At 45.9% G+C, this 17,255-nt stretch overlaps 1 protein-coding gene across 20 annotated transcripts in view; it reads right to left on the bottom strand.

Moving 5' to 3' along the window:
- The window catches only part of MAST4 (microtubule associated serine/threonine kinase family member 4), a 617,295-nt gene that overhangs the window by 22,453 nt on the left and 577,587 nt on the right, over window positions 1-17,255 (bottom strand). For 15 of the 20 annotated variants that reach the window (XM_084800734.1, XM_084800722.1, XM_084800733.1 and 12 more), the window contains 7 exons: window positions 16,506-16,671; window positions 14,586-14,687; window positions 8,263-8,385; window positions 7,943-8,055; window positions 5,586-5,713; window positions 5,125-5,360; window positions 1,235-1,435 (listed from right to left, as the gene is read on the bottom strand). In XM_084800734.1, the coding sequence (XP_084656860.1) occupies window positions 1,235-1,435; window positions 5,125-5,360; window positions 5,586-5,713; window positions 7,943-8,055; window positions 8,263-8,385; window positions 14,586-14,687; window positions 16,506-16,671 (1,069 nt within the window). The remainder of the gene's footprint in view (window positions 1-1,234; window positions 1,436-5,124; window positions 5,361-5,585; window positions 5,714-7,942; window positions 8,056-8,262; window positions 8,386-14,585; window positions 14,688-16,505; window positions 16,672-17,255) is intronic. The other 5 variants (XM_084800737.1, XM_084800738.1, XM_084800730.1 and 2 more) reach the window with 1 other exon arrangement.

Raw genomic sequence — 17,255 nt, 5'->3', positions numbered from 1 at the left:
TCTGTCTCATGCAAAGGCCAGGTACAAGGAGGTCACTGGTGGTTGGGAGCCTTCAAGCCACGTTGAGTGGAGGACAGGTCAGACACTCAAGCCTCAAACTGTGGGAAGGCTGAGATTCCCCCTTGGTGGTCTGCTTCTCTTCTATAAATGGTGTTAAGTTCCCTCTTTTTCCAAAGTATGGTGACTTTGTCTGACTGCACTGATGGACTAGATCACACTAAACTGCTCTTCCTTGTTGCACATGGGCACTTTGGCCACCTGTGAAGGACACATGGCCATATAGAAAAGAGAGCTAGGGGTCTGCTTTATGGGGCTCAGTGGGATGCTTCCTAGCAAAGGAGTCTGCATTATGCCTTGTCAGGGTTTCCCCCACAAATTAGGTCTAAAAAATTAACTGATCTCTTTGATATGTTACATAATTTATATTCTTCCCAATACATGTCACATATAAAAGAAGTCAATTTCCAGTTCTACTGTCTCTCACTGAGTGATGTCACGACCACCAGTGTGTATATTTCTTATCTGCCAGGGGAATCACTACAGACCTACTGATCAGTAGATGCAAACTAAGCCATTAGGAAAACCCAGCAATGCAACAAAACCATGATTAAGTCTGATTTTCCAAAACAGGGACAGAGATTAGCAAAGAGCAAGCACAGCTCAGCCCACAAGACTGGGAAAACATCTTATTTCAGTGCCTCCTGTGAAGACAGTCTCTGCCATCTCCAGAAATGCAGAGCTTACATTCGGTGTGTTTCCTCATTAATTAGGCGAGGCAATGCATGCCTAGCTTTCCAACACAGGGGCTGTAAACTGCTAGGCAAAGCGCACATACACAGTACGTGGTCTCCAGAAGAATTATCCCAGGGAGGGAAATTCATTAGTTAGCTCCTGGAGAGAAAAGGCCTTAAGAAAACAAATGAAATCTACCTTCCCAGATACAGAATGTGAGCTGAGACAGATATGCGCATGCTCTCTGCCCCCCTCCACAGAGCTCCTGACACATATGCGCATGCTCACTGGGGGCCCCAGGGCTCCTGCTGGGGAAATCCATAAGTGTGTAGGCGGAGCTCCTGAGAGCTGTCCCGGGATGAGGGCACCAGTGATTGTCTCATGCAATTTTGCATTTCAATCAGCGTTCCGGATTGGAGGGGTGGGACGGGGTGGGACGGGGTGGAAGAAGCACGTGCACACATCCCACAATTCCATGCGAGTTGAGTTGGTGTCTCTCTACCTCCTGGGATCATGAGGGACAGAGCACTGGCTGAGAGGGACTTTGTGACTTTGCCCGAAATTTTCTTTCTCTCTGTGCTCTCTAATCGCTGCCGAGCCATGTGAGAAGTGGGTTCACTGGACGGCTTGGAGGAATTATCTGTACTGTCCACACACTCGCTTCGCCCATTTATCTGATCCAAGTGCTCTGAAAAACTGCCAACTGTACAAAAATAGAAGGAAGAAACACATTCAGGAAAAGTTAGGAGAGACAGCACAAACGGAGACGGGAAGAGAGAGAAAAAGATGGGAAACTTCTGGGAGATACGTCCACGTGCCTCCTGGGTCCAAGTGTGCCAGGCTGAATGTGAAAAACACCTGGCTTGAGAGAAATGCTGCGGAGGAGGAAGAGAGGGAGGGGCTATCTGTGTGGGCTTCGTTTTCCTGTGCAGTTAGATAAGTTCTTAATTATTTCGTTTAACTGGGAGAATAATGTTCCATTCTCTATATTTTGAGTCTCTCCTCCCAAGAGCCTTCAAGGAGCCCATGTTATAAACCCAATAATCCCCCCTCATACTGATACTAGCGACTGTCATGAATGCTGCTAATCGTTTTGATATGGGGACACAATTTAACCACTCTGTAGGCCATGTCTGTGTCACCTCCTCCCAGCTTCCTAAGACACCCTGGGCCCGGGTACAGAACTCACAGAATCAAAATGACTCTGATTCCTTCCTTTCCTGCTTTCTCTCCAAGCCCTTCCTAAGTTTCAAAGCAAAAGACACAAGATACTGTTCAGCTGGTTAACTTAGTAGCAAACTCCATCTTCCCAGTTTCCAATCTAGACTGTGTTCGGTGATGGTCCTTCATGACGTCATCCTCCACCCTCTCTAAGACACACCTCTCTTTGTCTGTTTATTGACCCCTGATGTACAGAAGAGTTATTTTTATGCTACAACATTAGGACTCCCCCCCCCCCTTGAGAATAGAAATACGTAGGAGGGTGGTGATGGTGGAGAATCACACAGAGAGAGAGAGGGAATTCTCAGGTAGAGACACATGCTGCGTCCCTCGGAGACAAACTGAGCAAGTGACTCACGTGACTAAGTCCTCTCTACTCACCAAGCTAAAAGTCTGCCTGTCTTAAAATCATCAGTAACACTATTTTTTTTCCCTGCCCAGATCTCATAAATATCCCAAGTCCTATGCTTTTGAGATACAATATAAAATTCTATGATTCTATATTCTAAGCATCCTGTTTGCAAACGTATCAGTGTTACTGTCATAGAGCTACAGAGCATGTATGGTATGTAACACCATTGTGAACCATCTGAATGAGTAGCCAGCTCATCCTAATGTGCTGACTGCACCACAGTCTGTGCCTGGGGAAGAGCTGGCCTACATGAACATACTGTGACATACACGCTTCTCAACCGCACAGCTTTTGGCTGACGCTGGTTTGCGGAGGGGCGTACCTTTTGGGTCCTTCTGAGGGGGAAGATGTGGGCGCAGTGTACTTTGTAGCAACCTACTGTGCTGTGCAAACAGGAAATATTCTTGGGCTTCCACCATAAGCCCCGCTGCACCAGCGGATAAGGACATCTTAAGGCAGGTATCGACAGCTTTCGGGAAACACATTTTCTTCTACTAGTGCATCTATTCTGTCCCCCTCAGAGAAACAAGTTGCTTGAAGGACAGACGTGATCAGAACTGTTTCATCGCTAGCCAGGAATTCCTCCTCTCTAAACTGAGTTTTAGCTGCAGATGACTCACTTCCTTTCCGAGTGGGTTCAGGTGGGAGAAGTGAGAAGGAAAAAGTGCAAACAAAAAGCTGAGTCTCTTTACAGTGAGTAATTTGTTGGGAGCATTTGAGCGTCCCAGCTCAGATTTCACAACTTTTGACTTCTCAAGGAGTCAAGTACAATGTAGCCAAGGAGAAAACGGAAAGAGACAGGGAACTTGGGCTTTCCCAAATGCCAGGATGGATGCACAATATTTTCTTCTCTCATCTCTCCTGCTTCCTCTCCCCCTACCTCGTTTTACAGCACCGATAAGCAAGTGCCTCTTTCTGCCAATGGCAGGTAATGTCACCTTAATGTTCTCTAAATGTCAAGGGTTCCTTCTTTTTGATGGTGGAGCAATATAAAATTCAACAAATTTAATTTTACTACAGCCACGCTTCTCAGGTTCCTTAATTACTCTCAGCTGTAAGCAACTCAGCTCTCTATTCTGTGCAGCCCCCAAGGTCTTTGATTATTTTTAGTATGTGTATGGGGGAGACAGAGTGAGAAAAGGTGGGTTGACTCTATTAATCAAATCGCATGGCAGGACCTCAGCAGATATTTTTAATTATGAAAGTAATCAATCAAGTACTTAGACATTACTCCTCCCCACACCCTTTCACCTCCTACCTTTCTGATAGTCAGTAGCTTCAGGATACTGAGATATCGTAAACAAGAGCTTTTAAATGAAGGTGAATATGCTTTATACTCAGGGTAAGGCAACCGAGAGCCAGACAGAGACCCCTATAACTAGGAATATAAAATCTGAGACCCCCTACATTTAATATGAATATTAAAATAACCATAGCCAGGAATTCTAGAGTAGTAAGATGTCCCTATACTTTTTTATTTTATTTATTTTTATTTTTTACAGTGCTATTATCTTGGCTTCAGAGTTAGAATAAGTGAGGTTACCCAGCACAGAAACAGAACTGAGGTGTAAGAGAGAGAGAGAAAACAAAGCCAGTATTATTTTCCCAAGTCAACTATAAGCATGTATGAAGCTCCACACATGCATACATTTTAGGGAGGCAGAAATCTAGCCTGAAAGATTATACACACACACACACACACACACACACACACACACACACACACACACACACACACATTTAAAGAAGCCAAATAAACCTTTTAAAATGTTTAAAAATGTTGATAGACACTCTTGGAATCATTTGTTACCAGTATAGCATATTAAATATAGCATGATGAAAATATTCATTACAGCAACTGTTAGCCAGCCATTTTTTTCCTTTAAAAACAAAAAGCATAAACCTGCACTCTACCATTAAGGGTCAGAAATTGGCGGTGAGCTATTAAGGACTTTAAATGTGTCTGCTCCTGCCAACAGGAAGTGAAGCCCGGGTACAAGACCTCATGCCAGCAGGGAGAGAAGCTTCAGGAATGTGTGACTCCACCTGACACATACCGAGAAGTGATAACTCTGTGTAGAGACGTTATTTTAGATGTAGTCAGACACCAGGGGAGGCATGGTAGGATTTCTCACTCCCCTCAGAGGTGTCCTGTGAACCCCGCAGTGTAAGTGCCTCCCTCACTACCTTTAGTGTAAGGTTAGTCGGAAGGAACTAGGGTCAATAATGTGTGTCTGGTACACATGACCCAATAACAGGAGCCAATTCCTTCAAAGATGCTACCATGCAGCTCAGGGCTGGAGGGGAAGCTAGCTTCACCCTTCATCTTACAGATGACTGTAATCATTTTCAAGGATACCTGTGACGGCTGGTCTGTATGACATTGTATCTCATCCCGAGTTGGATGCAGTTCTACTGTGTCTTCTTTGCTGATGCTGTGTCTTTGCATCAGCGAACAAGAACACACTCCTTTGGCAAGTTCTGTCTGCGACCCGAGGACCCCACTGAAGGTGGCGATATAAGTGCCCCAAGGTCCAACTGAAGCCAGGTCAGTCTGCTGTATGGCTTGGCACTGAGGATGCAGCCGAGACAGCTGGCCTGGGTTCTTAGGAACTTGTCCCTAAAGAAGTGGCTCCATGGATGAAGTCTAGCAGGAGTGAGAATACCCATTCTGATGGTCTGGTTGGGTGGGTATGGCCTGGGACTCGGAGCGCTTGGCAGTATGGTGCCCTAGCAGAGCAGGCACAGCCACCACTTACCTGACAGCGTGGAACTGCTGATGGTGCTGGCTGGGGTGGTGACCTCGGGCTCCTCCTGAGTACACTCCTCAGGAGGAAGGGCTGGTTTTTCTGGCTCCTCTCTGGGGTCTCCAGAGCAAGGGACAGCCTCCTCCTGTTCTCCCTCTGCTGAGATGGCCAGCTTGGGGAGCAGGCCAGAGCTGAGTCGGCCTCGGTTGCTTTCCGTATCTGAAGAGTTGGATGTCGATAACTGTTGCCTTAATTTAAAACAAGAACAAGTCACACTCGCACATCCAGGGAACCACCAAAGGAACCTGGCTAACCCTAACCAAGCATGTCTGGGACCCCCGGTGTCAGCACAAGCAGGGGACACAGGAGGCATACACGATCTCGGGGAGGACTGAGATCCACCGTAGTGGGGATTCTGGGGGTGCATTAGCAGCCACTGCCTATGAGGGGCCCTTGGGAGGCTTCTCACGTACACTTCAGAGTATTCTGAACTCCAGCTGAGCGTCTCCGTGGATGGCAAAGTTGTGCTTTTGGTCTTGTCCTCCGAGTCGTCTTTGTCCTCTCCCGAATTCTGGGTTATTCGATCTATACTGCTGAAAACCTAGGAGGTAAAATAACTGTTGCTTAAGAACTACCTCGAAAAAAAGAGGCAGATCTTTGTGATTTCTAGGCTAGGCTGGTCTACAAAGTGAGCCCAGGACAGCCAGGGCTACACAGAGAAACTCTGTCTCCAAAAAAAAAAAAAGGAAAAAAAACAACGACAAAAACCAACAACAACAACAACAACAAAGAGCTTGTCAGAGAAACTCCAAGTCTTAGGGAAAACAACAACAAAACCCTGACTACACAATTCAAGTGTGAACTGGGGCCATGGCTGTGTGCATGCCACAAGAGGAAAGGGTCAAGGTGGGGGGTGGGGTGTGTGTGTGTGTGTGTGTGTGTGTGTGTGTGTGTGTGTGTGTGTGTGTGTGTCAGTTTCAGGATAAGTGCACATTTCAGACTGGCTTCATGCTAAAAACGTAAGCAGAAAGAGAAAATAACACGGAGGGAAAAAAAAGTGTTTAATGGCCACCAGTCAGGAGTACAAAGGAGAAAAACAAATTGAAATTGAGTGCGGATAGAAGAATATGTGATGAGCTGTTTCAGTAGGGTGGGGCGGGTTCTGTGGAGGCAGGAGCTTATCCAGTGTGCATGGCTTACTAACTGGTCAGGCAGCCCGCTGGTGCAGGAGACTAAAGCTTGGGCAACCAAGTCTCTTTTAGCCCATTTCTGAATTGCCACAGCCTCACAGGAAACACAGGAGGTAAAAATAGGAGTATGGAGGGCCCTGTACAGTGAGACCATGCCATTGCTACCCTCCCGCTATTTACCGTTCTCCTGGAGATGGGCCTTGGGCCTACTGTTATTTATAAAGTCTAGAAAAAGGACTAGGCTAGGTTAAAGAACAGGAGCTGGGAAAAAAACAAAATGTCTTCCAAAGTCAAGAAGCAAACTGTTTAAGGTGGGTTGTGAGCAGGCAGAGGATGGGTTACGCTCCGAGTGCCCATCAGATGTTAGTTCAACTCGCTTCAGGACACACTTGCCACAAGTCTCCAGGGAAAAAGCCCGACCCCTATCTGGTCCTCTAGAAAGATGGGGGGAGGGGTAGCACTGGCTGATTTGCGGATGCATTCTGGGGAATCGCTCAGGAAAATGTACAGAGCACTTTAAAAATCACAAACTGCTATAGAATTCCTAAATAACGATCGTGCAAAATGCCATGGCAACCACAGATATGTAGCAGCCAAAAACAGCGGAAGGGAGGTAAGGTGCCCCTAGGTTTATCTCTATTACTCCTGGATTCCTACCCTATCAAAAGCCATCAGGTTTTGTTTGTTTGTTTGTTTGTTTGTTTGTTTTGGTTTTTCGAGACAGGGTTTTTCTGTGTAGCCTTGGCCATCCTGAACTCACTTTGTAGACCAAGCTGGCCTCGAACTCACAACAATCCACCTGCCTCTTCCTCCCAAGTGCTGGGATTAAAGGCGTGTGCCACCACGCCCGGCCACCATCAGGGATTTTAACTCTTACCTGAGTTCATAGAAAGGCATCTTTCTCAAGAATCAATTTCATTATCTTCAACTGTTTCTAGAGTGGTCTTCCTATTGCCTTTTCAATATACCTTATAATCTCTATTACTGATCAAAATACTTTCTCATCCCACAGCTAACTGTCCCCAAGTACTGTGACCCATGCCAAGAGCTGAGTGTTGTCCCTGCGTTGTACTCTGTGTCATACTAAGGGAGATTACTGCACGCAGTGTCCTTCTGTGACGAAAGAAATGGAGTGAGGCCTCCGCGGCCTAGCTTTTAGCTAGACCTCAGGGCAGGTAAGCAAGGTCACCAGAGGACAACTATCACAAAAAGACGACAAAGAGTTGGAGTCTTTGCCTCAAAACAAACAACAACAGCAACAACCTCCCAAACTCCTAGAGTCAGACCTTAACTTGTAGAGACACACAGATATGTCTATCGGGTAAGAACACCCTGCATATTGAGAAAAATGAGACCATTTCCCTACCTGACCAAGAGTTTTAAGTGCTGGAGACCTCACACCCCACAAAGGGCAAGTGCTTTTACAGTCTACTCTAGCTGAGCTGGGTACCAGGCGCTGGAGATCCCCTCCCCCCTCCCCCTCCCCCCCAGATCCCCTCCCTCTGCCCCCTCCCCCCAGATCCTTTCCCCTTCCCCCCGCCCCCTCCCCCCAGATCCCCTCCCCTCCCCCCTGCTCCCTCCCCCTTCTCTCCCCCTCCCCCCTCCCCAGATTCTCCATGTTCATGGCCCACTTAACTTACTTTTGAAAACCTGTGTGAACAGGAAGAAAACTGCCTTATCTCCACAGTGAAGTCCTCATCGTTTGTGTCGTCCTCCTCCTCCGTTTCCATGTGATGATACTTCTCTGACCGAGCTGTGGAGGAACGTGTGGGAACACACCAGGTCACTCAAGAGAGTTTCAGTTTTTTAAACAGAGACAACTGGACCAGGAATGCCTGGAGCAAAGCGACCCTGGGCCTGCTGGGGTTTTTGTAGGTATGAGATTGGAAAGCCCAAAGCTGGAGAGGAGATGTTTTTCAAACCCAGCAAAAGGCCAAAGGATGTCAGATAATGCACGTACTATCAAAATAGCTCGTGTCGTCCTCCGACTCCAGTTGGGGAATGAATTCCGCCTTCTGTCTCAGCAAACTGTTCCAGTCTAAAGAGCGGAAGAATCCATGCTGTTTCACTTCGTAGGCGCCACCTGGAAGGAGAGAGAAGGGGCAGACGAGACTGAGGCGTGCCCTGCGAAACCTGTGAGGAAGTCAGCACCAGCTCTTACAAACAACTTAAGATATTTATTAGCAGGGAAAGAAATCATGGAACCCACCCTTCCCTTCTACAACCAAAGCTTGGGGGTGGGGGTGGAAGACCTCCTATAATTTATCAGCAGGAAATCTGATTTTGCCAACAGCAGTTGCTGCAGCACACAGCGTTTCTCTGTTAATTTTTCTACAACTTCTTCCATTTTTCAAAGGTTAACGACATGGCCACTTAAAATCACATTATACCGAACCTGGGGACATGTTGGCCCAAAGCAGACTGGCTCATTACAAATCTAGAAAATCCTAACAAGGTGCAAAATGTGCTTACAGCAAGGTTTCTTCTGGATGGAAGGTTAATAATGATGAAAGTTTCAAAAATAGTGTATAATGGTTACTGTTCACATTTTTATCGGATTGCTCATTAACAGAGGTAGGAATTAGATTCTGTGGATTAGATCCTTAAGTAAAGGATGGACAAACTGGCTAGACAGATTTATAATTTGTCTAACAGAAATCAGTCACAATGCTAGAGTTGAGGCTTCTGCCAGAAAATTGTAATAGCCCAGTTTGGTGAGAGGTTTTTACTTGTTTGACGATTTTAGACAGGCTTTGGGGCAAGGCCCATCTATCGAAAATGTATTTAAAACTTTCCACTGAAAGGGAGAAGGCCATGTGGTATCCACAGGCCCCCACCCTAGCCCAGACACACACTATAGGTAGCAAAGACATGAGCCTGAAAACAGCACCGGGTTATTAGATTTCTCAGAAGACCGACATGGAGGTCTGATCTGCCTCTCTGTGGAGTTTTCTTTTAGTGGAGGATGTAGATGCTTCTCTGACACTGTCACCCATGCCTCTCATCTTGTCTTTTGTGTCTAGAGACAGGAAAGACAAGGGAGCTGTATGATAGGCTGTGGATGTTAGCTGGGGCGGGGATGCTATCTGTGCCCACGGGATGCCTCTAGCACGAGACATGTTCCAGTCGGTCTGAAAACATTGGAATGGAGGGGAAAGGGCAAAGTGAGGTAAGTCATCCCAAGAGGAGACAACCGACTGGTTTTTTTTTTTTTCAAAGATTTATTTACTTATTATCCCTGCAGGCCAGAAGAGGGCACCAGATTTCATTATAGATGGCTGTGAGCCACCATGTGGTTGCTGGGAATTGAACTCAGGACCTTTAGAAATACAGGCAGTGTTCTTAACCTCTGAGCCATCTCTCCAGCCCCCGACTGGTTTTTACAAAACACAAGGATGAGGTTTTTACTAAGCTTCTGTGGAGGTGTTTGTTTGTTTGTTTGTTTGTTTGTTTTGGATTCAAGCTCAATTCCAAACTGAGAAACTACAGTACCAGTGGCTTCCCAGCTATGAGCTGCGGGCCAGTTCTGTGCTGAGCGCTGCGGTAGACACAGAGACAAGGAAAATGCAGGGGGAAATGTAGCGGGCATGAGAGACGAGTCCTTCAGGCCTCAGTGTCTGTTTTATGTTTCTTACAACTTCCATTTGACTGATACAATGCAAACTTCCTATAAGACTGTCTGCAAAGAGAAAATACTTCCTTTGCTAGATAAAGCTCACAAAAGAAAAAAGTATTATAGCAGCTAACAAACCACACCTAAGGCCAAAATGTACGTCTTAAACGCTTGCACCCTATGATTTGCACCTTATCGTGCCCTTCTCTCATCCATAATCCCAAATAATGCATCTAATAAGCCACCTTGTAATGCTATTTATGAAAGGCAATTCTTACAGGAAAATGAGCAAACCAGCTCACAGTTTTAAAGCTTCACTTAATCTCACAATCTGGTTATAAATTACAGTCTTTGAGCGCGTAACTTGCAGAGCCACGAAAATTACATAGCTGTTGTTAGGACACGTGCCTCTTTCTTACGGGCTGCACCCTGGCTCTGCCTTTGAGTTGGCACTGTGTCCTTTCCTCAGTGAACTCCAACCTTGCTCCATGCTCTCTTCCTCTGAAACCCTTTTCTGCAGTGTGGATGAGGATTCTCACCTCCATGTACGCGCCGACTGAGCCCCTGTGGGAACCCCTTAGGTGACATCTACGCCCTGATAGTACTGCATTCAGTACTGCTGAGGCAACCATGCTTCGTCTAGATCAGATCGGCATTATCAACTCCAGTTTTCGATGGAGAAACTAAAGAAAAGCAACAGAGCATGCTGGCCTAGGATCCTCCAGCCAAGAATAATACAGCTAGGTCTGTCTAAAAAAAAAAAAAAAGAAAAGAAAGAAAAGAAAAAACTGCAGACCCAGAGGCAGCACTATGTTCTCACCCCTATACAAGGATCCAATGCTTTAGTTAGCTTCATCGTCACTATTTCTTCAGCATGACTCTGAAAGGGATCTACATGCCCAGGCTGGGTATCCAAGCCAATTTGCAAGGCTATTCTACGGCAACCCAACACATCCTATTCCAGCCCATTGTGCGCCTTTCTTCTCTTCTGGCTGCCGGTGAATGTCTTCTTAAACTCTGGTCAGGGCCATTTTCTTCTAGTGCTCCTTTTATTTGGAGGAGCAAAACACAAAAGGCCAAGAGGGACTGCACATTTCCCCGTTCCACCCCGTCGCCGTGGTTAAGATTCAGCATCAAGCCCTGATGAGTAGTCCATGATGGGCTTCTCTGGATGCTTAGCCCAGCCATGCCTCCATTTCCATAGCCACCAATGCAGCTGCTGCTTGTGGGAACTTGTCAGTGACACTGCTCTGAGATTCTGGCTGTTTACACCCCGAGAGGCAAGCTTTCTAAAGTCAATGACTCGCCTGGCCCTTCTAGACAATACCGTGCTCATCCGCTACCATCAACCCACCTAGAACTCCGCCCACTGGTAAGAACTCTGCTTCCTTTCCACGGACAACTACAAGAGGGTCTTCCCCAGTGAAACACAGCCATGGGATATGTAGCTCAAATTTCTTAACATTGCCTCTTGTGCCTTACTTGGAAGAAGTAATCAGAAGACTCTGTTTCTCATGTACTTGTGGAGAAATGAAGAAAAGGTTTAAAATGGGGGGGGGGGCGGGGGAGGCAGAAATGCTCTCTAGGCTAAAAGTTGCTAGGTGAAGGATGTACAGGTGGTTTGTGTGCAGCTTCCATCACTAGAAAGAGGGAACTGAAGGGCAAGAAACTGTCCTGGTCCCCTGGTGTGCAGCACGGCCAGTTTCATAGACTAGATCCCCATATGAACATCACTGCATTTAGTCCCCACAAGCATCCTGAGATGTTCAATGTGCCCGTTTTTGCACACTAGGAAACTGAGGACGACGGCAAGAGAGATACAGCCCTGAGAGCTCACAGCTGATGCACAGTTGCCAGTCATAGCTGAACAGCTCTAAGGTCAGCGAGCCAGGGTGCCACTCAGTTCTCTCCAAGTTCAGCGGTATATACAGTGCAAGCACAGCCCCAGGTCCTCCACTGCGAGCACTAGTTTGGCACTACTGTACTTCCTTGAGTTCCGAGTTCCTCTCCTTCCTGGAAGCTTCTTAAACATTCATTATGCTTTTTATAGCCCTTTCTTTTCTCAGCCTCTCCAGTCTCTCTCGGGCAAATGTGCATTCACACATTTTCACGGTGCATTATTTTGCGTGCTAAATATGCGTCCGACACAGGATGCTGTCATGAGGAACAGCAAGGGAGGACTGCAGGATCCACAACGTCATTCGCCAGGCCCTACTGGGACCCATCACATCAGCCCTGTTGGTTTGGCAATCGCTTCCTGGCTGTCCTAAGAGCTTGAGTGGGGCCTTTAAATGTCTCTTTCGGGTTTCTCCTAGGGAATTTTGCTCTTCCAAACTGTCAGACTGACAGCAGCAGTCAACGAGAAAACGCGCAGAGAAATAGCCTGCTGCGTGTGATGTGATATACACAGGGGCCCGCTGACCACGGTCTCTCCCCTGCCTTGTTAAGTTAAGCCTAATCAAAGATCCTAGGATTCTTGGGGAAGGGGGAGGGTAGAATCTCAAGTGGAGATACCCTAACCTCCAACCTCGACCCTGGGGACTGTAAAGAAGGGGACTTTTGGAGGGGGTGTGCCCATTCAAATGCATTTTTCTTTCCCCAGTCAGATCATGGAAGCCCTCCTTCTGGGTCAGTTGAATGGGGAATCTCAATAGATGTTTGTGTTATCGCAGGGCAATATGGAAACGCAGCTGTTTCTCAACGTTTGGCCTAACTGAGTCAAACCTCTTTCCTTTAAGAATCTGACCCCTACTCAGCCTTGACACCATTTCTTTGACAGCCACTCTTATCTCTTGAACCATAACGCGGATCTATCTGACTGCGGGTCACAGAAGGAGAGAAGTAACATGTTTGTTTGACAGTTCAGACAAGTAGAAAAGCAGACAGGGTGGGAAAAAATAAGCTGATTTTAAAGAGTACAGTGAGCTCCGAGGTAGTCACACCACCACCATCATCACTACACCATGGCCCCTACCCAGAAGGGAGGTATGGGGTGCAACAAGCTGAAGATTAAATGTAGTAACCGAAGCACTGCACCTGATTCTGGGTGACCACCCCCCTACTCCCCAATCCTCACAATGATGCTTTGAGGTGTGATGATTAAAGAAAACCCACTCTCGGCCACACAAGCAGATTTAGGCTCTAGCCAACTGACTTTACTTTGTGCCCTTAACCTAGGTCTACAGAGGCTTTCCAAGGTGAAGGCACACACAGTCACGGAAAAGCACACTAAGGCACGCGGAACCCCAGCAGGTGGCTTGGCTCTAGGTCAGTCCAGATTTAGGCCTTCCTGGATTCTGTAACATGGGCTCTTCACAATTTCTGTGTAAAGGGCTAAGCAGTCCGTATTTAGTCTCTGCGGGCTACACGGTTTGTCATGACTGCCCAATTCTGTTGTTGTAGCATGAAGTCCCAGGTTATCAGTCTCTTGGAAAGACACTGCTGTTTCTGCTTCAACAAACTTAATTGATAAAAACAGGAAACTGGACAGATTTGGCCTGCGGACCATAGTTTTTCTGTCCCCCGATTCAATGTATTATCATGAACTCTAGTTCATGAGACAGGGTCTCATGTAGCCCAGGCTGGCCCTGAATGCTCTATGTAGCCGAGGATGGTCTTCATCTCCTTTTGCTACTATATAACAAATGCTGCGAGCCTGGTCTACAGCAGGCCACAGGTAAACAAGAACAGATCACTGTAGCAAAGGACTCTGTGGGTCAATGTGGAGAATACTAGAAATATCTGGAAACAAAACAAGTAATTGTCATGGGGGAAATGGGGGATAGAAACGGGGCTGTTCCAGTCTTTACTGATATTTTCTATTATAATGGAATAGAATGAAACTTCAGAATACATGACCTCAGCAAGCCAACACTTTTCCGTGATAAAACTACTAATTACTGTCTAGAGCATATGCATTTACAGTTGACGTTTTTGTCTCACTGAAACAAAACCACCTAGGCAGACCCGCTGTTCTCCCAGGGGATGTCTAATGTGTGTCTATCCAGAACACAGGAAAGAAAAGAAAGCGCATACCTGCTGGCTGTAAAACTAGGGGGAGAAAATACCAGCAAGAAACAAACAGAGAATCTCGTTCATCTTCAAAGGCAACGGTTTAATTCCCTTTCTCGGGTCACAGTACTGATCACCACGATAGGACAGCATAGCTCAGCCCCAGGTCCTCATTCCTAGCAAGCAGCTGGAGGACTGATAACCTATTTCAAAGGCTGTGGGTAGAAGCCTGCTGGGTTAAATCCTCATGGAATGTACGTTAAAAGCATAACCAAAAAAGGGCTCCACATATCTGATTTCCCATTTCTAATTATTTACGATACATGTTTTTTTCGAGCCAGAAGATTGGCACATACCCGGGAGATGCATTTAGTGAAGCAAATTAAGAGTTTCGACTTGGCAAAACACAAAAACAAACACTACCCATCCTAGTGTACATGATGTTCTAAATCACACACACACACACACACACACACACAAACACACACACACACACACACACCCTAGCCAAATAATATTGCTCTAATGTGTTGTAGCTATGTTTTACATCAACTAACAGATGTTGCCTACGCAGAAAACATTAGCAGAAGCCTTAGATTGCTCCAGAGGACATTTTTTTTTCTTGTATATTGGCAAAAGCAACACGCATGCTCTCTGACCTGTTCCCAGTCTCTCCAGCGGATTCTGCCTGAGGAGCAAGGTAATCAGTTCCTGAGCATCTGGAGGAGGGGCCTCATCCTTCTCAGGCCAGTTGATTTCATCTGGAAGGAAGAGAAGTTGTCTATAGTTTTAATCCTCAGGGGAGAGTCTAGTTCCACACAGCCCGGATATCCCTGTTAGAAATGCAGAATCCTGGGCTCCATCCTGGAAACACTGAACCAAAAACTCCATTTTAAGATCTTAACTTAGGTTGAGTTCTATGCAGTCAAGTTTGGGCAGTGTTATTTTACAGGGCATGGACACATGGACATGTTTTCTTCAAGGTTAAGAGGAGGCTATTTCAATAAACAGCACCTTTCACTCACTTTTTCATTGACAGAACTGCCTCCTAACAAGTCACTCCATCTGGTTTAATATAACAGAACTGAACAGCTCTGTGTCAAGTGCCTACCCACTGGGCCCATCTAATTGTGTAGGACTGTTCTTACTAGCCTCAACTGAGTGTTTGGTCACGGCTGCAAAGTTCTTTAGCTCCAAGGAATAAAAGGTAACTTTGGAAAAAGCAATTATTTCAAGATGTGAAGGTAAAGTCCAAAACAGTAAGACCAAAGAAGAAAAAAACCCTAGGAAAATCACAGTAATGGAAGTATTTAAAGCCTGTCAGAGATATTAGAGTCCGTTCTTGCTCTAAAGGAGTTTGCCCGGAGATAGGTGTGCATGCTTGTGCGTATGGAAATGCAATAAAAACATGAGTTATTTTTGTGTGCGCCTGCCTCTAGCTTCCTCTGCTGCAGTTTAAATCTGATTTGGAAAAATAAAACATGAATATGCATCAGAGCCGTAAGGCATCAAGAACAAAGCCAGCATTTGCTGCTTGTGTTAATTAAACAGTTGATTCCCTTTGCCATTCAGGCCTTGGTCTGTCAGAAAACAGCCTAGTTATAAATCCATAAACAGCTCAGATATTATATAAAGGGCTTTTACACTGCAGGCAATTCAACAAACCTACTTTGGTAGAGTTTACAAATATGCCTGGCTTGCAAAGCCAACGTCAGAAAATAATAGTGCGATTAAGGGCTCTCCATGAGCACAATGAATTTCCCCCCTATTTCCATTGCCAGCTGGCATAAGCACTGTCCAGGATGGGACCTGAGGTGGCTGATGGAGCTATCAGTGGGGCCTGACAACCTTTCAGGTAGAGAAGCCTTTTCTGTCATCTATGCATCAAGGGACATTTACAAAAATCAGCCGGAGGGGAGCCATGGCCCCTACTTATTCATCATTAAGGTATGCTGCATGACAACAGTGAGGGTCAGTTCGCAGGTTAGGATCTAAAGGTTATTGAATTTTAAATGGAAGATGAACAGCTGCTATAGAAATAACATTACATACCACCACTACCAATGAAAGCATTAACAATCTGCGGATTCAATTTACTGCCTTCCCATTCTCATTATTTATTATTTGGTAGACATTTGTTTTAGGGTTTATTACATTTTTGTTAATTTCTTCATTGTGCCATTAGCCATTTTTTCCCATTTATGTAAATGTTACCCACATTAACCTTTTCTTCCCTGGTGCAACTTTCCTATTAAGAAAATGGAGGCCGGCTGACAATGAAAGCATCTGTAAATCCCACACCAATTTTCTTTTGGGAAAAGGAGTCAGCAATGAAAGCTGGACACGTCACCTGCCCATTTCCAAATTCCATGCTAACAAAACTCCCTCAGATCAATTTCGGCACGCATCACTCTCTTGAGAATGCGCGAATTGGTTGTGTGTTATGATAAGTGAGTTCTTTTAGCTTTGCTGGCTTCAACGTCTGACAAAGGTTAACGTTTTTTAGGGACACACAACAGATTTATGGTAAGTAGCTGTTTCCCAGTAGTGGCTCAGAGATAGCCCTGGATGATATTTACCGCTGATGACTTGTCCAAATAGCTCTTCTGGAGTGTCCCCAAAGAAAGGCACACATCCAACCAGAAACTCATAGAGGATGATGCCCATGGCCCACCAGTCCACAGGCTTTCCATAGCCCTGTCTCAGAATTACCTCGGGGGCAATATACTCAGGAGTACCACAGACCTAAAATGAAATTGCAGTATTAGAATAATTGGAGTACTAGCCATAACTTAAGACGAACAAGATGACTGCATGATTATTCTGCCTCAAATACCCCTGCTCACCTACAAAGGAACACATGGGCAGAGGCCTCGAGGACACACACGGCAATGAAAAAGGACTTAACACATCCATTACGCTTAGTTTCAAATCGCAAACCCCAACCTGTGCCTAGCTTTATACCGTACTAGAAACTGTTTTTACAGCGAAAAAGAATTAGCGTATGTTGGCTCGGTCCCTGTTATAGGTAGTTCAATTGTTTGTATGACCAAACTGATTCTCGCCTCGGTTAGATCAGGGGGGCGTGGCAGTTGAGATGGGTTTACCTTAGGTGACTTCACAATGAACAGATTGTGGGCACATGGTAATGAGGCGTGCTTAAAAGGAAATGGGCCATAGCTGGGATGCTAGCAGCTGAGACTGTGCAATGCATCACGGGTTCCGAGAGTGCTCTATTGAGACTCCTGAATTCCTCACAAAACCAGTTTTCCATTTGTCTCTCTCACCCTCTCACTCGTGTGCAATTAGACCGTTCATCTTGCTAATAG

This window comes from Acomys minous, assembly GCF_964271855.1.
Source record: "Acomys minous genome assembly, chromosome: 11".
NCBI lineage: Eukaryota > Metazoa > Chordata > Mammalia > Rodentia > Muridae > Acomys > Acomys minous.
Note: the sequence above shows the minus strand (reverse complement) of the source record. Positions and strands in the feature narration are given on the sequence as shown.